The sequence below is a fragment of the Pinus tabuliformis genome, chromosome 8 (assembly GCF_031772625.1).
Source record: "Pinus tabuliformis cultivar Carrire ecotype Pingquan chromosome 8, CPIR1, whole genome shotgun sequence".
Taxonomy (NCBI): Eukaryota; Viridiplantae; Streptophyta; class Pinopsida; order Pinales; family Pinaceae; genus Pinus; species Pinus tabuliformis.
Genome location: NC_142294.1, coordinates 1,055,100,051 through 1,055,120,685, shown reverse-complemented (window position 1 = coordinate 1,055,120,685; position 20,635 = coordinate 1,055,100,051). Strand labels below are relative to the sequence as shown.

At 39.2% G+C, this 20,635-nt stretch overlaps 1 protein-coding gene across 4 annotated transcripts in view; it reads left to right on the top strand.

The window, feature by feature from the left end:
- Positions 1 to 20,635, top strand: part of PAA1 (P-type ATP-ase 1) — a 407,902-nt gene that overhangs the window by 39,564 nt on the left and 347,703 nt on the right. For 3 of the 4 annotated variants that reach the window (XR_016246430.1, XM_089373270.1, XM_089373271.1), the window contains exon 2: positions 4,879 to 4,932. Coding sequence is in view for 3 of the 4 variants with exons in the window: in XM_089373270.1 (XP_089229396.1) it covers positions 4,879 to 4,932 (54 nt within the window). In the remaining variant the exon portion in view is untranslated. Of the gene's footprint in view, positions 1 to 4,878; positions 4,944 to 20,635 lie in introns of those variants that run through there. The other variant, XM_089373272.1, reaches the window with a different exon arrangement.

Below are 20,635 nucleotides of genomic sequence, written 5' to 3'. Positions count from 1 at the left end.
ATGATATGAAATTCTACTTTCTCCATATGAAGACTGATGAGTTTGGAAACACTCTCAAAAATTTTGAAACAATTAATTGTAATGTTAAAAATTTAAGTAAAAGTTCTTTTACTTTAAGAATTTAACAATATCATTAATTAACGACATTGTGATACAAACTGAGAGTGAAACCCTTTTTAAGGAAAAATTTCCAGTCTTAGAGGTTTCTAGAAGTCTCTTTAATTCTTAGTTAACCTTTGATTAGACAATTAAACAAAATATGTGTGTCCCAACGATTAAATCAAGGAAAAATTAGACAAATTTGATTTGGAAACGCATTGTACAAACACTGAAACACATTTTAGTTTGTATGAAACACATTTCCAACATGTGAAATGCATTTCATATGAACTGAAATGCGTTTAATTCGAGTTTCAGAGTTTCGAAATCGAAATGCAACGGAAACACAAGGGGGGGCAAGTTTCCCGCAACATAGCCTCCAAATTTTTGGTATGTGCACAAACTTCAATATTCTCTTTATCTCTTCATGCAAAAAGTGAGCCTTCACTCTTGTGTTCAAGCCTTTGAAGGTTCCTGTCAATTTTGCATAAATTGCACCTCCATTCCCATGTACACACACATCTGCTTGACTTTGGTAACATACTTCTAAAGAGGATAGTTTTTTTCCGCCTGGTTGCCTGAGTAGATAGAGGCACTAGAAACACCACTTTAAGAAGCCGTGAATGCTGCAAAGACAAAAAATAAATCACTCACCAAAACCACTGCAGCCCATACCCTTCTTTGTGCTGCCTGCACCCTTATTCTTGCTAGAAATGTACCAAGTAACCAAAGCTTTCTCCTGATGCTCCAAAACACAACTAAAATGCTTGTTGCTATGGGAAGCTCCTTTTGCTGAAGAATGTGTGGGAAATTAGTGAATAAAGTGCTTTTTATATAAAGGAAGAGGATTTTAGCGTTTCTAGAGAATTCTAATTCTAGTTTTTTAAAAGGAAATTAGGTTAGGAGTGAAATAAATTTGATGAAAAATGTTAAATGAAGTGTTTTTGGGCCGCTTGAGTGGGCTTGAACTAGCAAGTTAACTCATCGAAATGCAACAGAATTCGGTCAAAAAGACCCCGAAATGCTGTTGGTCGTACTGTATAGTGTTTCCAAAGCATGAAACACTTTATAGTGCAATTGATGACATTTTGAAATGCTTCCAGTACCAATATGCTGCTTGAGGTGTTTCTTGCAATTGAGGACGCAGGCCTTCATCTCTACCTTAGATAGTGTCCAAAAATACACATTCCAAGTGTTAGACAAGCCCTCTAGGGGCAATCTCCATTGGGAATTGTGGGCTATTGGCACTATCATTGCTATTTTGATTGGGGTATCTCAAGTGAGCAGATCGTCCTAGTGAGATTGATCTTCTTGCAGGTACTTCAAGGCTAAGAGATTGGGATAGTTTTACCCCCAACTCCTCTCTCCTCCTTAGTCTCAAAAGGGAAAACTAACAAAAGAAGGGTTGTGGCCAAAACTCTACAAATTGGTAAGGTATAAAAGCAAAGGTAAACCTCATGCTTCAACCATCTTATATTCAAAAATTCTAAATTTTTTTCTAGCTTGCTGCAAATTTCTTATCATATTAGCTAGTAAATCCTTGGAGAAAAAACATAAACTTTAGATTTTAGCCAAGGAATTGATATATATGTTTTCTTGAGTTTATTTTGACATATTTTAAATGGGTATATCAAGTTTATGCGTGCAGATCTGCAAAAACATTGCGGAAGCCAATTTTGATTACAAATTTTTCAACCTACAATGTTCCATTTCTACAAGTATCTTAATTTGCCTTGTATTAGCTCAAATTTGTTTTTATAGTTTATATCTTAAATCTGTAGCTTAAAACTATTTATTTCGGCCTTCAAAAACTTTACTATTAGTTGAAATAATTTTCTGGGTTGTGTACCCAGGGGGGTTTTGACCCCAAAACTTTATAAATTGAATTTCCAGCGTGCTGGAAATTCAATTTATTGCAGGTCTAAAGGCTTAAGTGGCCCAAATAGATCAATTTTGTACCTTTTAGCCTCCCCACCCCTAGATCTAAGACCTTAAAGTGTTTAGGCACTTTTGGGTGAATTTTCAAGGGGTTAGCTTGTTAATTTTTGTGTTTTCTGCAGAAATTACAGACCTGTAAAAGTAGGGCAGCAAGTTATTTTACACACCTGCCTCCCAACTGAGTGTTTAATCATAGAAATATTTTCATGTTTGGTGAACATATTTTCTATATATCATATTTGATTACTTACTTGCCATATCTTGTTAGTATTTGGTGTACTTGCTGTTTTAGTGTATTTTATGTAGATTTTTCGTAATAGAACAACATGACAATGTTGAAAACTCCTTCACTTTAGCCATTTAACCCCATTATAAAGCACTGGTCTTGTATTCGTTGGTTGGGGTCATCCAAAGGAAGCTACCCATAGCCCTTTTTGGTAGGAGTTGGGCTTAAAGAGTGGGGTCTTAGGTGAAGGTGATGGTGGGCCTCCGTCTTGTGTGTGTTGGCCAAGCAGGATTGTACATGTCTTCAACGATCCCTATCAACAGGAGTGGTAATAGGACCATTTCGAGTGATAATACTATTGTAGAGGGACAAATGATTCAAGCCAAGGTAAAAAAAAAGGTGAAATAGAGCAAAATCTACTTTATTTGGGCACTAGGGTTATGGGAAGAGCTTGCCTTTGTGTAAGAGCATTTTTAAGTGGCAAGCATAGTTTTCAAAACCAGTCTTGCTAACCGGTTACCGGTCTAACCGGCCGGTTAGCAGAACCACCGGTTGAAACCGGCCAAAAAACCCGGTTAGCAGGCCCATTTCTCCATTTTTTGACAAAAACTGGTCCTAACCGGCCGGTTTATGGCAAACCGGCTGGTTCCGTCCTAAACCGGCCGGTTAGGAGGCATGCCCACCGTGAGCTGGAAAAGCGACTTGCTGAGTGTGTTTTAGGGGTTTTGGGGGGAAACTAAGGGTTGTTTCCCTCCAAAAACACCCTTATCCAAGCCTTTAAAAGGAGCTCACCCCCTTCATTTGCCTCACACACCTCATTTGGAATTTTTTTGAGTTTGATTGGGAGCTTGGAGAGTGTTGAGTTTTTGCTGGAGTAGTGGAACAGTAGAGTTTAAACTAAGTAGTAGTCATCATGCCTCCAAAAGCCAGAGATACTGCATGGGCTCATTGTGATATGATTGATGGCAAAATGATCTGCAAATATTGCCAAAAATCCATTCAAGGAGGGGGTATTAACTGGTTCAAGCAACACCTGGCTGGGATAGGAGGCCATGTAAAGCCATGTGGAGCACCAAATGAAATAATAGGGCATATTAGGGCAGAATACCTTCAGAAGTTTGAGACTCAAGTCGCTGAACCAATAGAGAAGTTTGTGACTGCACAGTTTGGGAGTCGAGACTCAACCAACTGAGTTTGATCATGATGCCTCATGAGAAGTTTCAAGTGATAATGTTGATCACTATTATCATATATGTAGACTTGAGTCTTGTAGTAGGCCACTGGCCCCATAGTCTGTAGGCTTTGTTTTTGCACTCTAGAGGCCATTTAGAGCCTCATTGCTTATGTATTTTGTCAATGATATGTATTGCACTCGGTGCAATTTTGATATATTCACGTTTACATGGTATATAAATGAGCAATCTTTGCATATTTTGTCTCTATTGGCTTGGAATCATGGTTTTAAATCTTAAAAATAGTTTTTTTCATTAATAATTAATTATTTAATGTATTTTTCTAAAACCGGTTTGTTTAGACCAAACCAGTCCTGGTTAGACCGGTTCCGGTCGGTAAACTGGTTCATTAGGTGGACCGGTCTGGTCACCGGTTCCGGTTTTAAAAACATTGGTGGCAAGGAAAAAAGGAGCAGAGGGGAACATATGATATCTGGAAATCAACTTAACTATAATTATTAACTTTAGTTCTAGGTGAAATTGGACTCTAAAAGCATGTAACATTGGATGGACTTGAGGTGCACATTCCTTAGTCTAATGACAGGAGGGCTGGAGATTCTATGAACAAATGATAGGCTAAACATAATTGGAACAGAGCTTTGCATAATCTTTTAGGATGTATACATCACTCTTATGAAATAGAAATGAAGTCTCCTTTCAATTTGCTTTATTTTGCAAATTATTGGTTAGTGTATATGGGAGAATGATATAATGTTTAATTGGTAAAAGTATCCATAAGGTGCTTTGTTACAAATGAGTTTCTAAGCCGCTGGCACATTGTTTTTTCATGATCCTATTTTCTCTTAAGGGGTTTCTCTCTTCGGATTTGGAAAGTTTATTTCTATCACTTAAAGTTCTCAAGATGTAATTATTGTTTTTCATCTGAGTTTTGACACTGAAATAGTTGTGGTTTTGGAAGTAGACAAAGTTGTCCGTTTGTGAGAAAAGCTATATGATGTATACTACGCATTTGTGTAACAGTCCTCCCAGCCAGTTCTGCTAGGCTAGGCTGAACTGGCTGGGTAGAGTTGTTTACAGTTTGGTTCACAAGCAAAGCATTAAGCTATTGACATTGGGGAGATACTGCTAATAAGAGTCCAAATGACAATATTTTCCCCTTTTTTGTTCAAAATGCTCTATATGTTAAAAAAAATCAATATGTACATCAAGATCAACATATCCAGCCAAACGACAATAACCCTTTTATTTATCAGAATTGTGAGAAAGAATGCACTGGTCTAAATAATTGTAAGTGATATTAAAAACAATATTGCCTTGATGGTTGAATAGCAGTAGGAAAATTCTCTTAACTGATAGTGTTACAAATTCTCTTTACAGATCATGTCGCTCACTGTATTTCCTATGTTTTTGCACATTTCTTAGGGTATGTCTTGCAGCAGTTGTGCAATATCTGTCAAGCGTATTTTGGAAGGTCAGGTATGTGCATGGTTAGTCTCCGAAGGCTGGTTCTCCTTTCATGCTAACTAGTAGTAAATATTGCATAACTACAGTAACATGGAAACCTCAAACGGTTGCTTTAGGCATTTCATCCTCAAAACAAGTAGACAATCATCTTCTATAAGAGAGTGAGGAATCTGATAAATTTGGAATGACCATTGTTAGCCCAAGTGGGTTGCTTTGTTATGTTTTATCTTGTAGTTTATTCTATATTGAATGACTTACACATAGGGTCAATGGAGGTCTTACTAAAACCTTTTTCAACAGAAGAAATGATTCTTATTAAAAATACATAAATGCACACACTACCTCACTAAGAAAAAAGTGTAAAAGACTCTTGAAAATTTCTATGAACTTTTCTTTTAACATCAAAATTTACAATTAGAGAGAAGCAATATTCTTTGGTATATTTTAACATAGAAAAAAACGTGAACATGCAATTAGCTTTTATATATAGAGCAAAATAGCAAGACTGGGGGAATTGCATTTTGTAATCTGTAATATCCTGATGCAAATTTTACGAATATTGCTTCAAAAATTTAAGCCGTCAATTCCATAAACAATTTACACCAATTGGACCATAAATTTAACGGCAAAAACTAGAAAATATGAACAGCAACTGAAAATCAACAAGATGCACATGCAGTGGAACTCAACTGTATTTTATTAATATAAAATATGCTAATACAAGAAACTGGAAATGGCTGAGCTGATGGCCTCAAAAGATTTACAATAATGCTGCAATTGGCCTCCAAAATAAATTGATTTGCTGACTGCACCTGTGAATTCTGAGTGAATTCACCAAGGGGAAAGATGGGTTCTCGCCCACTCTCACCGAATCACCCGAGGGTTTTTCGTCCTAGGGCTACTATAGTAGAGAACTGTCCAATCCACACCAAAGACAAATTCTGAAAACCAAGATGTCCCAAATTATCTCCTCTTCCTTTTAAAAGACCAATAGATAGATCTCCAATCTTCTAGAAGTATTTTATTTTATTATTTTATTATTATTCTAGAAGCTCTCCCTTGACTTCTGTTAGAAAATTAGAAAGGCAGAAAGATTCTCTTATATTGATAATTACTTGTGATATTCTTGTAGTCTTATTATCTTCTCTTTATGTCCTTCTTTTAACTTTGTTTCATCAAGCAATCATCAATTCAAAACATGAAGACCAATGATACCGGATGTAGGCACTCAGCGAAGGCTAAAAACCCCTCTCTAGGGGGAAACCCAATCAAACTCTTCCACAAATCAAATTGAGATAGACCAAGACCTTAGAAGTGACATAAGACTCTTCTTACTCCACCAAATCAACCCTCAAACTGTTCTTCTAGACTCCAAAGATCACCTGCAACAATACTGCATCATTACTGCATCAAAGATAGAATTTTGGCCCAACTACTTCAGAATTTCGGCCCAGCTTTAGTATTGCAATTTCGACCCTTCTAGCAACCCAACAGCTTCGCACGTGTGAGACAAAGAGAGAAAATTCGACTTCTTTTGCTTGACAAAGAATTCCTTCTCCTTCACTAGGTTTGCCTTCCTCTTCCTTGAATTTCACACCCTTTTTACTATTTCCGGCTACTGCAGATCGAACGTCTTGAGTTGATTCTACAAATGAGGTCGAATAGCTGCCAATATATAGTGAATCTGTGAGGTCGAATTCTCTTGATGACGCCAACTTGGTGGAGGAGGCCTAGAAGACCTAATTTACATAAAAAATGATTTTCTTTCTTGATTCAAGAAGCCCAAGAATGGTCTATTGCATTATGACAAGGACAAGGACTCTTGACACAAATCTTAGAAGCCTGCAATGGAGGCTTTGACCTATTATTCATGGACCCAAGCATGACATTCATGCTTTAATAAGTCAATTTCTTTTATAATAAAATTTCTTTTTTTCTGTCTTTTGACAAATACATTACATCATGACTCAAATATAATTATGAAGACCGACACTAGTTACATTCTTCAACACTCCGTCTTAACTAGGGAGGTATTCATATTACATATATACAAAGGTACATGGAAGATCTCAAAATGATATACTCTATGAAGAGTCACAGGCAGTGCTATAGATTAGATACTTGATCAAGGTGTTCTAATTGGGTGGGTTTGAGTTGTACTCAAGCTTTAGCCACTTTAGGTACCATCAGGCTTTTAAGCTCTATCACCAACCCAAGGAGCTAGGTGCGAATCCAAGGTCAGAGTTCCATGACCAACGCCACCCTCCCTACTTCGGGATCTAGACATCAACACATAGGCCGACCAAATGTTGTGAAATTTCAACTATTGCAACAGTTGGAAATTATTCTTCTAACTGCAAATTAATTAATAATTTATTTGCCCACACAAACACGAATAATTCACAACTGCAATTTTCACCAAATAAAATACTGTGGAAGCAAAAATAATAACTGAGAAATACACATAAAAACTGACACCGTTATTTTGGACAAAAGTTCCCGGAAAAATCCAATGCGGGAAAACCAGTGCAACAGTGTGAGGGTTTATTTTATTATCCAACAACAATATTCTGAGTACAATAATTTGGGTGCTCTAATGGTAATCCATTATGAGAGAAATACAGGAAAAAATCTAGTGAGGATTTTTCCTCACCCTAGAGGCAATCCCGGCTCAATCCAACAACTCAAACTATCGCTGCTCCAACCTCTACGTAGGCCTCTGCGCTGCCTCTGTGCATACCACAAAATGTACTAGCTGGTGCAGGCTCTTAACTGGCTTTGACTGGTTGCAGCTCAACTAGAAGTGTCTCTCCGGGCCTTTGGCAATTTTCTCTTGCCTCCAGAGACTGAAACGACCCCCTATCTCTACTATACAAATTGCCTCCACGAATGCTTGTGCAGGCCTCTGCGCAAATCTTCTATGGCTGTTGCTGCCTCTCTACGAGGTACTCTCCAGAACTGGAAAACTATCCTTCAGATGCTACTGACCTCCTCTAGCACCTGTTACTCACCCTTTGGATAAATCTCCACTGTTGAATCACTGCTGGATCTCTGCAGCTGGGAAAATCAAACTGCCTGGGCAACTAAGTATCTTCATTGGTGTATTCTCAATCTACCCATTGACCTCCTCCTAAAATCTCCAGTTGGGACTCCAACGACCAAGATTAAAGCATAATCGATGGCTGAGATCATCTCTGGATCGATCCGTGTGAGTTTCTAGATGATTCACACCTTTCTCAATTAATACTGATTAATTAACCCCTTTTCCTAAGTTTAGACTTCGGAAATATTTAAAAAATAGGCTAATAATCTAATTGAGACACTTCTAGGTGGAATTTCCAGAAATGATTTCTGGGTTATGGAGAACTCTTATGTTTTAGTCCCTCCACAAAGTTTCAAGACTAGAACACCTATGATGCGACAAAAACTAACACTCCCTCTTAGCGAGGAAGGTGTTCTAGTGCTGCGCTACTGCGACAACACCCTGTCTCTATATCATCCTCTGTCATGTTGCTAATGTTTGGTCACTGTGAATGCCTGCTACTGTCCATCAACCACTGTGCAACTCTGATGTTGCATCTGTGCCACTGTTGACACTGCTGTACTGATGCCAACTCTGCATTTGCACTGCACCTCCCTCTCAACTGTTGCTGCTGCGACTGCAACTGCAACTATTGCAATTGAGAAGCATCCAAAATATTCTGTCCCTGCTACTGAAACAGGTTCTCCACCATACCCATATGTTCTCTGAAATAGACGAACTTAGCTCTTCCTAGAGCTTTCGTGAGTATATCTGCAACCTGCTCATCTGTGGGAACATATTGTAGTTGGACCGCTCCACGCTGCACACAATCTCTGATGAAATGACATCGAATATCTATGTGTTTCGACTTGTCATGAAACACTGGATTCTCAGAGAGATTGATGCAACTCTGGTTATCATAGTAGACACTGGTCGCCTCCATTCTCTGTTTGAACAAGCTTACCAACAACTTCCGAAGCCATATAGCTTCGCACATAGCTGTGCTACCATATACTCTGCTTCTGTAGAGCTCAGTGCTACTGACTTCTACTTCCTGCTACACCAAGAAACCATCCTTGATCCAACGCTGAAGCAGTACACAGAGGTACTTTTCCTGTAAACTGAACTGCTTGCCCAATCTGCATTTGTGAACCCACATAATCTGATGTCATCCCCTCGGGTATATCTCAACCCATACTCGATTGTGCCACGTATATACCTCAAAATGTGCCTTGCTGCTATCCAATGTATCCTCTTCGGTTCCACCATAAACTGATTGAGGGTGTTGGCTACGAAGGAGATATTTGGCCTAGTGTTGACCAGATACATGAGAGAACTGACGAGTTGTCTATACAAGGTGGGGTCAACATCCCTGTCATCTAATGCATCTATTTTCTTCTAGTTGGTAATCATGGGCATAGACATGGGTCTACAATCTCACATTTTGAATCTCTTCAGAATATTTGTAGCATATCTTCCTTGCCCAAGGAAGATCTCCTCGTCCTTTTGCCACACTTTCAATCCTAGGAAATAGTGCATCAACCCCAAATCCTTCATATAAAACTCTGCTTCCAAGTTCCTCTTGTAGTCCTTTATGAGCCCTGATGACCCTGTTAGGAAGAGATCATCCACATACAATACTAGGATGAGTGGCTTACCCTCTATCATCAAATAGTGAAGGTTGAGATCTGCGTCACTCTTGACGAATCCCATCTGCTGCAAGTAGCTGTCAATTTGACCATACCATGCCGTGGGAGCCAGCTTGAGCCCGTATAAAGCATTCTTCAGTCTGCACAAATGAGTGTACCTCTCATGAGTCTCGAAGCCCTCTGGCTGGTCTATGTACACCTCTTCCTCTATCACCCTGTTCAAGAATGCTGTCTTGATGTTCATCTAGTGAATTTGCCACCCCATTTGAGCTGCTAGAGATATAACTGACGGAATAGAAGTGTGTTTGACAATTGGAGTGAAGGTCTCCTCATAATCTATCCCTTCTTTCTGTGCATACCCTTTGCCACAAATCTAGCCTTGTACTTATCCACGCTATTGTCTGCAACATACTTGATCTTGTAGATCCAATGAGAACCTACAACTGACTTGTCCTGATGCCTTGGCACCACCTCCCAAACATCATTCGTCATGATAGCGTTGTATTCCTCCACGATGGCATCTACCCACACTTGATGCTATGCGACCTCCTGAAAGTTGAAAGGTTCTGCAACCTGAGCCACCAATGCTTGGTACCTGTCACGCTGTCTATGCTCTCTCTTGTTTGTTTTAAGAGCTCCAATGAACTCCTCTGCATCTTTCAATGTCTGACAAACTTCTTTGCTGGTTCGACCACTAGTGGTGGGAGGTTCAACCAACTCCTCCTCATCCTGCCTTTGTTGCTCCGTCTGCTGTGATCTTGTTGGGTCTTCTGCACTTGAGGAAATGCTAGTACTAGTCACTGTACTAGATCCCTGCGACTGTCCCACTAGTAATCCCACTAGCTTCCCCTGTGGTTGCCCCTACTGTTAGAGCAATGGAACTTCAATTCGCTTATTTTGATTACCTACAAGCATCTCACGGGATCTCTTGAAAGCTCGGTCCTCCTTGAACTTCACGTCCCGTCTCACTACAATCTTCCTATTGCTAGGAATATAGATCATGTATGCCTTTGTGGTTTCGCTATATCCAATGAGGAACCCCTTCTCTGCAGTCTGATCTAATTTGGTGCCTGTCAAGCTGTCTGCGCTCGCTCTTGTTTGTCTTAAGAGCTCCAATGAACTCCTCTGCATCTCTCGATGTCTGACAAACTTCTTTGCTGGTTCGACTTGTTGACCCTGCCACCTACACCTATCTACAAGTCAGTGAGAAAAGCCTTCAACCCCACAAGGTGTGGTTGGTGGCTGGGAACTTAGAGAAGGGGTTGTCACACTAATCCCAACTCTCTCCGTTTGAGCTATCTTCTAGGTTAGTTATAATGGGGGTGGTCCCTAATGAAAAGTTAAGTTAAAAGATGTGAGTTTCTAGGAGAGTGTTATAGTGAAAATGGATTACTTTTAAGGATTTATGAGCAAATATGAAGTGAGCAACTTGAAATAACAATGCCAATCATTAATATGATTAAAAACCATAAAACCAGTGCCTTATAAGGAATTTGCTAAACAATTTAAAGATACATTGCTCAAAGTAAAATGCAATGCTCTCAAAAGAGAAAACAAAGTCACCCTGAAATGTAAATAAGAATTGTTAGCACAAGATATGTAAGATACAAAATACTTTTGAGATAATCAACTTTATAAATCAAAACATGTGAAACATATCTTGCCAAAACCCAAAAATTAGTAATTAACTTGGAAATGTAAAAGAAAGGAAGTGCTAAACCAAGACATCAATATGCAATTAGACTTGAAACATGAAAAGAAAACACTTGTTTGAAATGATTACAATACTTGCTTTTGGAATAGACTTTGCATATGAAAACTCAAACCATCAAGAGACAAGTAAAGTAAATGTAATGGAAAGTGCTCTTGGTTAATTTTATTAATTAGTTCTACAACAAAATTACAATTTAACTCTTCAATTCTTAGACCTCACCCTCGCCCAATGATATGGATCTCACAGTGAGGAGTCAATAGAGGATCCCTAAGATGTCTATTTCAACCAGCTTATGTTGGAGGTAAAATTTTGATGAGGCTTGGGACCTTCCTACACTAAAATGCCTAGATGAAATGCAAATTGTGTTAATTTCCCAAATTAAAATAATGATACATGCAAATGCTTCAAAAAGATTGATTTGCAATGCTTGAAAATGAAATAGCGTTAAACATAAGTTGCAATTGTAACTTCAACTGAAGGAATAAAATTAGCTTACAAGTGTTGCATGTGTTTCATCAATGAATTAAAATGATACAAGTAATTTGCTTGAAAGTAAAATTTGTTTCAAATAGACAATGACAATAAATTGCTCCAATATTCAAGATAACAATGTAGCATAAAATTGAAGCATGTATTCAAGTGCTCATGAAACAATTTACGAAGGTAAATGGAAAAGAATCAAAGTTTGTTAACAATATAAAATGCTTGCATGTAAAGGATGAATTGCCCAAAGTAAAGTGTAAGCTTGTAGCTTCAAGCAACAATGAGATAGATAATGCAAAGCTCAAATGAAATTGTTACAAACATTAACTTAATGAAATGTGATAGTGAGGTTGTGTTAATTCCCAGTTAAAGCATGCATGTAAGTGAATAAGTATGAAAGCTTAAACCATGCAAATGTCAATCCACCCAAGAGAAGCCTCCCTCTAAATGGGGAGATAGGATACCATGGGAGAAATCCCAAGCTCCCACAAGCAAGTTAGATTTTTTTATTAATATTACAATGAGAAGAGGGCCCTTCAAAGTTCTCAACTATACTTCAAGGAGAGTCCTCACAGTAATTGTTTGAAACTTGGACACTAGACCTCCTTTCTTGAGAAAGTAGTGACAAGATCTCACAAAACTTATGCAAGGGAAACAAGGTGTGAGTTTCCTCCAAATGCCCACGTCTTAAAGAGGAAAATGGGCAGCCCTCTAGTGAACTTGACTTGGCCAAAATAAGCCTCAAAAGGGCTCACGACATCCTTGGAAATCAAACCCCCAACACTCGCCAAAGGTCCTGCAAACACTTGTTAGATGTTGCGGGAAGTTGCTCTTCAAAATCTGCCACATAAGAGCTAGCAAACAATCCAAACAATGGCTGCAAAATAAGTTAAGTATTAATGGAAAAATCAGCAAGATAAAATGTATATGTACAATTATAATTTACAAAAGGCTAAGCTAAAGAGTGAGAGTAAACTCTCGTTTTTGCTTAGCCATCTTCAAGCTCTTAGATAGCAAATGAAAGAAATGAAGTACAATGTTTTTTAAAAGAGATTTAAATTTAGAAGTTCTCGGCTTGTGTACAAGTTATGTGCCGAAATCTCTGCAAAACCACTTTGTAAGATAAGACTATGAAGGTTCAAAGAACAAATGAGAGCTCCTTTAAGAATGTATCAAGAGTGGGTTGGTCTCTCCAAAGACTTCCCCTCACGCTTGATTCTGTAATCCCAACAAGATGTTCCCTCTACAAAACTTCAATCAAGAATTAGTTTCATATAGATTTAGCAATAAACAATGATAAGAAACTCTAGAGATTTATTTAAAACCAACTAGAGCATTCTATACCTAGAGCATACTTCTAAATCAAATGTCAATGCAAGATAGTTCTACATTAACAAATCTACAAGAGTATATGGAAGCAAGTTAGATCAAAGCATGAGTAAAAGAAATTATACCAATGCTCAACAATTCATCACACTCGAAAAGGAGGAACACCTCATGAATGAAACCCCAAAGTCTTTATTGATATTTCTGAAAGTGTATAAGGCAGCGACGCTTCCGCAAGCACAATAGTTAGTAACAATCTTGTACAATGTGAGAGCCCATGACTCTATTATATAGAGAGTTGGGAGCAAATCCCAATGAAAAATGACAATGACAAATGGCATTGGAGCCAATCCCAATATAGAAGTGATTAAACAAGTGGCATGAGGTGACAATCCCAAAGAGAAATTCGAATTTGTTGAATGGAGCTCCAATGCCAAGTGTAAAATTCGAATTCTGGCAAGTGAACATCATTTTCTTCTTCCCTTATGTGCCAAATTCGAATTTTATGGTGGAATGACAAGTGTATATGGGTGGTAACCCATGTGGGGACAATTTCCCACAAAAATCTCCACCAAATATTCTCCAAAATCCTCTTAAATGTGCATTAACTTCACAAATTCGAATTTCCAAGCAACTTTTTCATTTAATGCTAGAAATTCGATTTTGTTTGAGCACATGTCTTTTCCTTGATTTTAAGAGTCCACATCACCTTGGGACTTCACTTTAACTCCCCCATAATTTTCCATCTCATTTCCACAACATTTAGCGTGTGTGGATATTTATTTTTCTCCATTTATTTAATTTTTGGCTTGCCAGATTTTTCACTAAACTTAGGAAAAGTGGGTTTTGAGGGTCCAAAACACATTATTAACCCCTCAAAGTGTGTTATAGTAGAAAGTTAAGGGTGAGAGGTGTAATTTTGATTACTCATACCCCATACAACTTCTCTAGACTACACTTATTACAATTTAAATACAATTTTGACCTGCGGGAAATCTAAAAAATTAAAAAATGACTACCTAGACCTAACCAAATTCCACGAAATTTTTTGTGTGATCTAATATGGTAATATACATCGACTCTAGACACTAAGATGTGTCAGGGGCTCAACCTTCAAACCGTCACCCCGACTTTGGGGTAAAACGTGAGTGAAAAAGCCCAGAAAATTATCCGTCTCTGAAAAAGAAGGGATAATTAAGTAGATAAAAAAAAACACTCCAAGGTGTATTTGTTTGCTGATCGAGTCCCAACATCCTAGGCCTGTTACAGACTCAAAATTCATTATTAATACTATCACTTATTACAATTCCCCATAGGGTGTGGAATTTGGATACAAGAAAGATGATGAAAAGATAGAAGTAGAGTTAAAAAACTCTGTTGATTGACGATATTTGATGGTACAAGTGTCCTCTAGATTATCTTTGGGCATGGAGTCTTCATGTAATCATCAGGTGCCACTCCATTGGTCAACACGACCAGTAGTGGTGGGAGGTTCAACCAACTCCTCTTCATCCCGCCTTTGTTGCTCCGTCTTCTGTGATCTTGTTGGGTCCTCTGCACTTGAGGAAATGCTAGTACTAGTCACTGTACTAGATCGTTGCGATTGTCCCACTGGTGGTCCCACTAGCTTCCCCTATGGTTGCCCCTGCTGCTAGAGCAGTGGAGCTTCAACTAGCTGATTTTGATTACCTGCAAGCATCTCACGGGATCTCTTGAAAGCTTGGTCCTCCTTGAACTTCACGTCCCATCTCACTACAATCTTCCTATTGCTAGGAATGTAGATCCTGTATGCCTTCGTGATTTCGCTATCTCCAACGAGGAACCCCTTCTCTGCAGTCTGATATAATTTGGTGCGCTTCTCATCTGACACATGGCAATAAGAAATGTTGCCAAAGATTCTGAAGTGACTAACTTCTGGCTTCTTCTCTGTGAAGACTCTTTCTGGCGTTTTCTTCCCCAATATTCTATGAGGAGCCCTGTTCTGAATATACACTGTTGTGTTACATGCCTCTGCCCATAAAAACTTGGGCAAATCCTGGTCATATAACATTGCTTTCGTTGCCTCAACTATAGTTTTGTTTTTCCGCTCTGCTACCCCATTCTACCGTGGATTGTATGGAGTTGTCCACTCTCTTCTGATGCTTTCCTTCACACAAAAATATGTGAGGTCTTTATTAATATACTGTCCACCATTATCTGAGCAAAGCACCTTGATCTTCTTCCCTGTCGCATTCTCTATGAGAGCCTTAAACTCCTTGAAATGATTGAAGACCTCATTATTGGTCTTCAAGAAGTAGATCTAGGTTTTCTTGGAATGGTCATCAATAAAGGTGATGAAATATTCGGCCCCACTGAGAGCTCTAGTGGACATCGAGCCACAACTATCTGAGTGTATAAGCCCTAACATGCCATCTTCTCTGTTGGTACTTCTTGGGAATGCTGCCTTGGCATATTTCCCAAGCACACACCCTCTATGCACATCATCCTGTTCTATGCCAAATTATTGAACCCTTGTTATTGTCTCCCTGAGCATCTTGAGTGCTCCATGATGTAAATGTTCCATTCTCTTATGCCAGAGCTCATTTAGTTCCTTCTCGTTGCTACTGTTACTGCCTACCAGGCCATTGGAGAATCGAGCTGCAACCTGTATAACCTGTTGCTTCGAACTCCAATCTGTCTCATCCTCTTCCAGCTTGGGTATTTGACAAACACTTTTTTCCCTACAAAGTGGACATCATATCCCTTATCCTGTAGTTGGGATAGTGAAATCAGGTTCATACCCAATCTTGATACATGTTGTACATCTGTAGCACTGGTGCTTTCTCCTGAATTCCTTTGAAAATCGATGGTACCTCTCCCCACTGGAGTACACTTCGTTTTGTTTCCCATCGTAATTTGGAAATCCATCTTCTCCTCATTGTAGCTAGAGAAATATTCTCTAACCCCTGTCATGTGAGCTAACGTTCCACTGTCTATATACCAGACAATGTTACACGAAGCGGGGATGAAGCGGGGACGTGGAAGCGTCATTTTCCAAAAATCTAGTAAGCGAAGCGTCTGCGGAAGCGTCTGCTATATATATATATATATATATTTTATATTTTTTTGTATTTATACTCAAAAGAAACATCCCAAATACCAAATTAATTGTAGAAGACATGAAAACATGCATATTTTTGCATAAATCAAGATAGATATGGCATCCATGATTCCATTGTAGTTACTAGTATGTACAACAATCATCTATATTCTAGCTATTACAAACATACATCAAATTTTTAAGCATATTATAAAACATAAAACATTTAAGCATACTATAAAACATAAAACATAGAGCATATTATGATTGATCTAGCAAGTGAGCAACTGTCAACATTTGTCATGTCCAAAATTCAAATAAGAATGTTTACAAAATATGTCACTTGGTCACCGCCAAGACAAAAAAGGTTCAAAATTCAAATTCACAAGCCTACAAGTCTAATGAGTAATCTATGACAAAAGTAGTAGATTGTGAATATATCTACTAATCTCTCCTCCTTCCACCACGAAGAGAACGTGGCGGCGGGCCTCCACGTGGTGGCAGGCCTCCACGTGGTGGCAGGCCTCCACGTGGTGGCAATGAAGAAGATGGTGCCTGTGGAAGTTGTGGCTGTGGCACTGAAACTGATGAAGAAGAACCCCCTGCTATTGGTGTTGAACCATGGAACCTAGGAACCAAGGGACCAGATGGGGGTGGGGGTGGCATATCAACACGATCATCATCATCCTGGAATCGCTCAAACAATTCATGCAAAAAAAAAAAACACTTGTTAACCAAAAAACTAAAAACATGAATTAGAGAAATGCTTTATAAGGAAAAATTGGAAAATTCATGCCACAATGGACATACCTGGATAAGAGCATCCTCTAATTGCTCTAATCGCAACACTCCATCCTCCAAATTGGGCTCCTCTGGATTCTTGTCCCAAATCAACAAGTCTTTATTAGACTTTGCATCTTCACAGTAATGGGACAACAATCGCAAGTTGTAATGAACATAAACCAAGCTCTCTGCCCGGTCTAAACTCAACCTGTTCCTTTTAACACTGTGGATGAAAGAATAAGAGCTCCAACACCTCTCTGCAAAAGAAGTGTTTACCACCTGTGATAGCACCCGCAATGCCAAAGTCTGTAGAAGTGGAGTACCCCATCCATGCATGTTCCACCACTCAAGAGAAGAAAAAGTCTCTCGATCTTTAATTGCATGCATGCTCCCAAATGGACCAGTGTTAAGCGTATAGTTGCTCACCTGTTTCCGTACCAATGCAGCCTCCTCCTCATCAGGGATTAATTTACTCAATGCAACCATATATTTTCTGTGAACCTCTTGATCTTGGTGTGGTTTTCTCCTGCTTCCCCCCCAGGTGCTGGTGTTGAAAGCCATGATGGATGATAGTATTTAGGTGTCAAAACATATGCTAATGCATGCAATGGAACATTTAGCATTTCCCATCGGTTTTCCACCTCTGCATGAATATAATTGTACAAGGTGGTATCTCTAGGCTCAACAATGTCTTTAATCTGCCCCAACATGCTATCCATTTGCTCATACACCTCCCCAATTACTGGTTGATCTGAATCTGCAAACTTGATCATGTAATAAATTGGTTTGGTGAATTGCAAAACATACTTAACCTGTGCCCAAAAGTAACTGTCACGAATAGTGTCCTTGACTGCATTAGCACCATCTATGTCAGTGTTAATTTCATCCCATGATTCAACACACGCCAGATTAGTTAAAGCTTGTCTCACGTTCACTAGCCGCCTAAAGGTGAGGTAATAACTAGCAAATCTTGTCTTTGCAATTTTAAGCAACTGCAACTTGGAGTAAGTGCCATAGAAGTAGTTTACCCTTGTATGCCCTGTGATGAATTTAATGAGTTGCTTCCCTCTCCTGTAAAGCTCAGTAATCCATCCACATTCTTTGTGCTTCACAATATCATGCATCAAAAGGTTCAATGTGTGAACCAAGCACCCAGACCAAAAGATGTGTGGATAAGTATGCTCAATAATTTTTCTTGCTGCCTTACAATTTGCTGCATTATCTGTGATCACTTGAACCACATTATTCGGACCAACATCTTTGATTGATTTCAATAGGAGATCTGCAATGTTTTGTGCAGATGCAGTGATGGAGGAGGAGTCATGACATGTAATAAATATTGCACCACTAGAAGAAACACCAAGAACATTTATCAAATGTTGGTTTCTAATATTTGTCCAACAATTTGATACAATGGATACCCCAGAATCTACCCACTCATTTGTAAAACGTGTCAAAGCTCTTTGAACCTTAGCTTTTTCTCTTTCTAATAACATTGTTCTAGCTTTCTCATAGTTGGGGGCCTTGTATCCTTTTGGGGCTTCATTGATGGCCTTTACCATTTCATGCCAATAGGGAGAGTGAAGCACATTGAGTGGTACACCGCAAGCACAAAGAAAACGGACTATTTTTCCATCCACATCATCCCTCCCAGCAACATTAAGGAAATCCCCTATTGTTCTTCTACCTCTAGAGCTTGCAGAAGTACCATGAGGAGATGAGCAGCTACCAAATTTAGAGGTTGCACTTGATTCAGAATGAGTTTTTTGTTTCTTGTTTTTTTGTTGTGCAACCTCCTCTATTTGGATGTATTTTCTTCTTTCTTCAGTTGAAATGTTTGGGCAAATTTGTACCCCCATAGGACCCTTTTTTTCATCACTGTCCAGCACCCCACAAAGATGCCTCCTCACACAGGTATATGAACCACAATATGGTTTTCCTCCATGACAACCATGAGGGCACACAAATTTGTAAGTTCCACCACCCTTTCCCCCATCAAGTTTGGTCACATAGTTCCACAAGGGTGTTAATGCAGCTTTCCCATCTTGTGTTTCAGTGTCCCCTTCAGGTTCATCCCCTTCCTCTTCAAACTCTTCCTCCTCATCATACATTGGGTCACTCATATTGGGACCACTATTCTTTTGTGTTTCTTCCCTTCTATTCCTATTCCCCTTTGCCATCATTAAAACCAACAGCGGAATGATACATAGAAGCCAGAAGAACACCATCTTGGAATATGGATATAGGTGGTGGACAACCTGCAAGTAAAGGAGCAAGTAGAAACAATGGGAAAGAGTAGGAGAGGGAGGAGAAAAATACAAAAAAAATGTCAAAAAAATAAGGGAGTTTGGGGTTTGAACTTACTTCTTTAGCTCTTGTAGATGAAGTCCTCCAAGCTCTTGCTCCAAGCTCCTCCTCCTTCTTCTAGCTCCTCCTCCTTCACTCCTCCAAGCTCTCCTCTCTTCTCCTCTCCCTTCCTCTCTTCTCTTCTCCTCTTCTCTCTTCTCTTCTCCAACTCTCATAAACTCAAAGTGAGAAAATGAGGAATGAATGGGGGCTTTATTCCCTTCATTCCTCACCTTAACCTCACCCTAACCCACCCCCTTTATGCTAAGTCAACATAAATTAAAAAAAAAATAAAAATAAAAAAATGAATTTTTGCCTTGCGTGCGGTCTCTTCAGGAAGCGTACGCTTCCTCCTCTGAAGCGCCATGCTTCTGAGGCCCAAAGCGCTGTACGAAGTGCGCTTCGGAGGCCTAGAAGTGGCGCTTCCGAAATTCCAGGAAGCGACAAAAAATTTCGGAAGCGCGCTTCTGGCGAAGCTTCCTAGGCGCTTCCGCACGGGATGCGCTTCCGGGCTTGGAACCGGGGGGGGGGGTGCTTCGTGCAACATTGCCAGACACCATGTGAAGCTGAGCCTGATAAGCAAGCAAACTCGTCCCCCTATCTGGAAGACAACTCTGAAGCCTCCTGAATATTAAATCAATCCAAGGCCGCACTGGAGAATTCTGGGTATACTTCAGTGTGCCATTTCTCTTCTGGCGTTGAATTTGCTACTGCAAACTGTTGCAAACCCTCTGTGCCTAGACTAAGAATCACTCTGTAGAAATCTGAGCTGCTGCTCCCTCTGCCTGTTGGAATCGCTTTTTTGGACAACACAATTTTTTTTCTACCTGCAACAGAAAAAATCGAGCCTTTGCCCAACAATTCGCACTACACAACTCTAGAAAATTTTGTTTTGTTGCTTCCTCTAAACAACGAAATTTTCCTCCTTCGATTCAAAGCCTTTTGTCTGTCAACTTGGTTCCGATACCATGTGAAAATTTCAACTATTGCAACAACTGGAAATTGTTCTTCTAACTGTTAATTAATTAACAGGTTATTTTCCCCAACAAACAACGAGTAACTCACAACTGCAATTTTCACCAAATAAAATACTGTGGAAGCAAAATTAAGAACTGAGAAATGCACATAGAAATTGGCACCGTCATTTTGGACAAAAGTCCTTGGAAAAAAACCAATACGGGAAAATAAGTGCAGCAGTGTGAGGGTTTATTTTATTATGTAGCAACAATATTCTGAGTACAATAATTTGGATACTCTACTGGCAATCCAATCTGAGAGAAATATAGGCAAAAATTTAGTGAGGAATTTTCCTC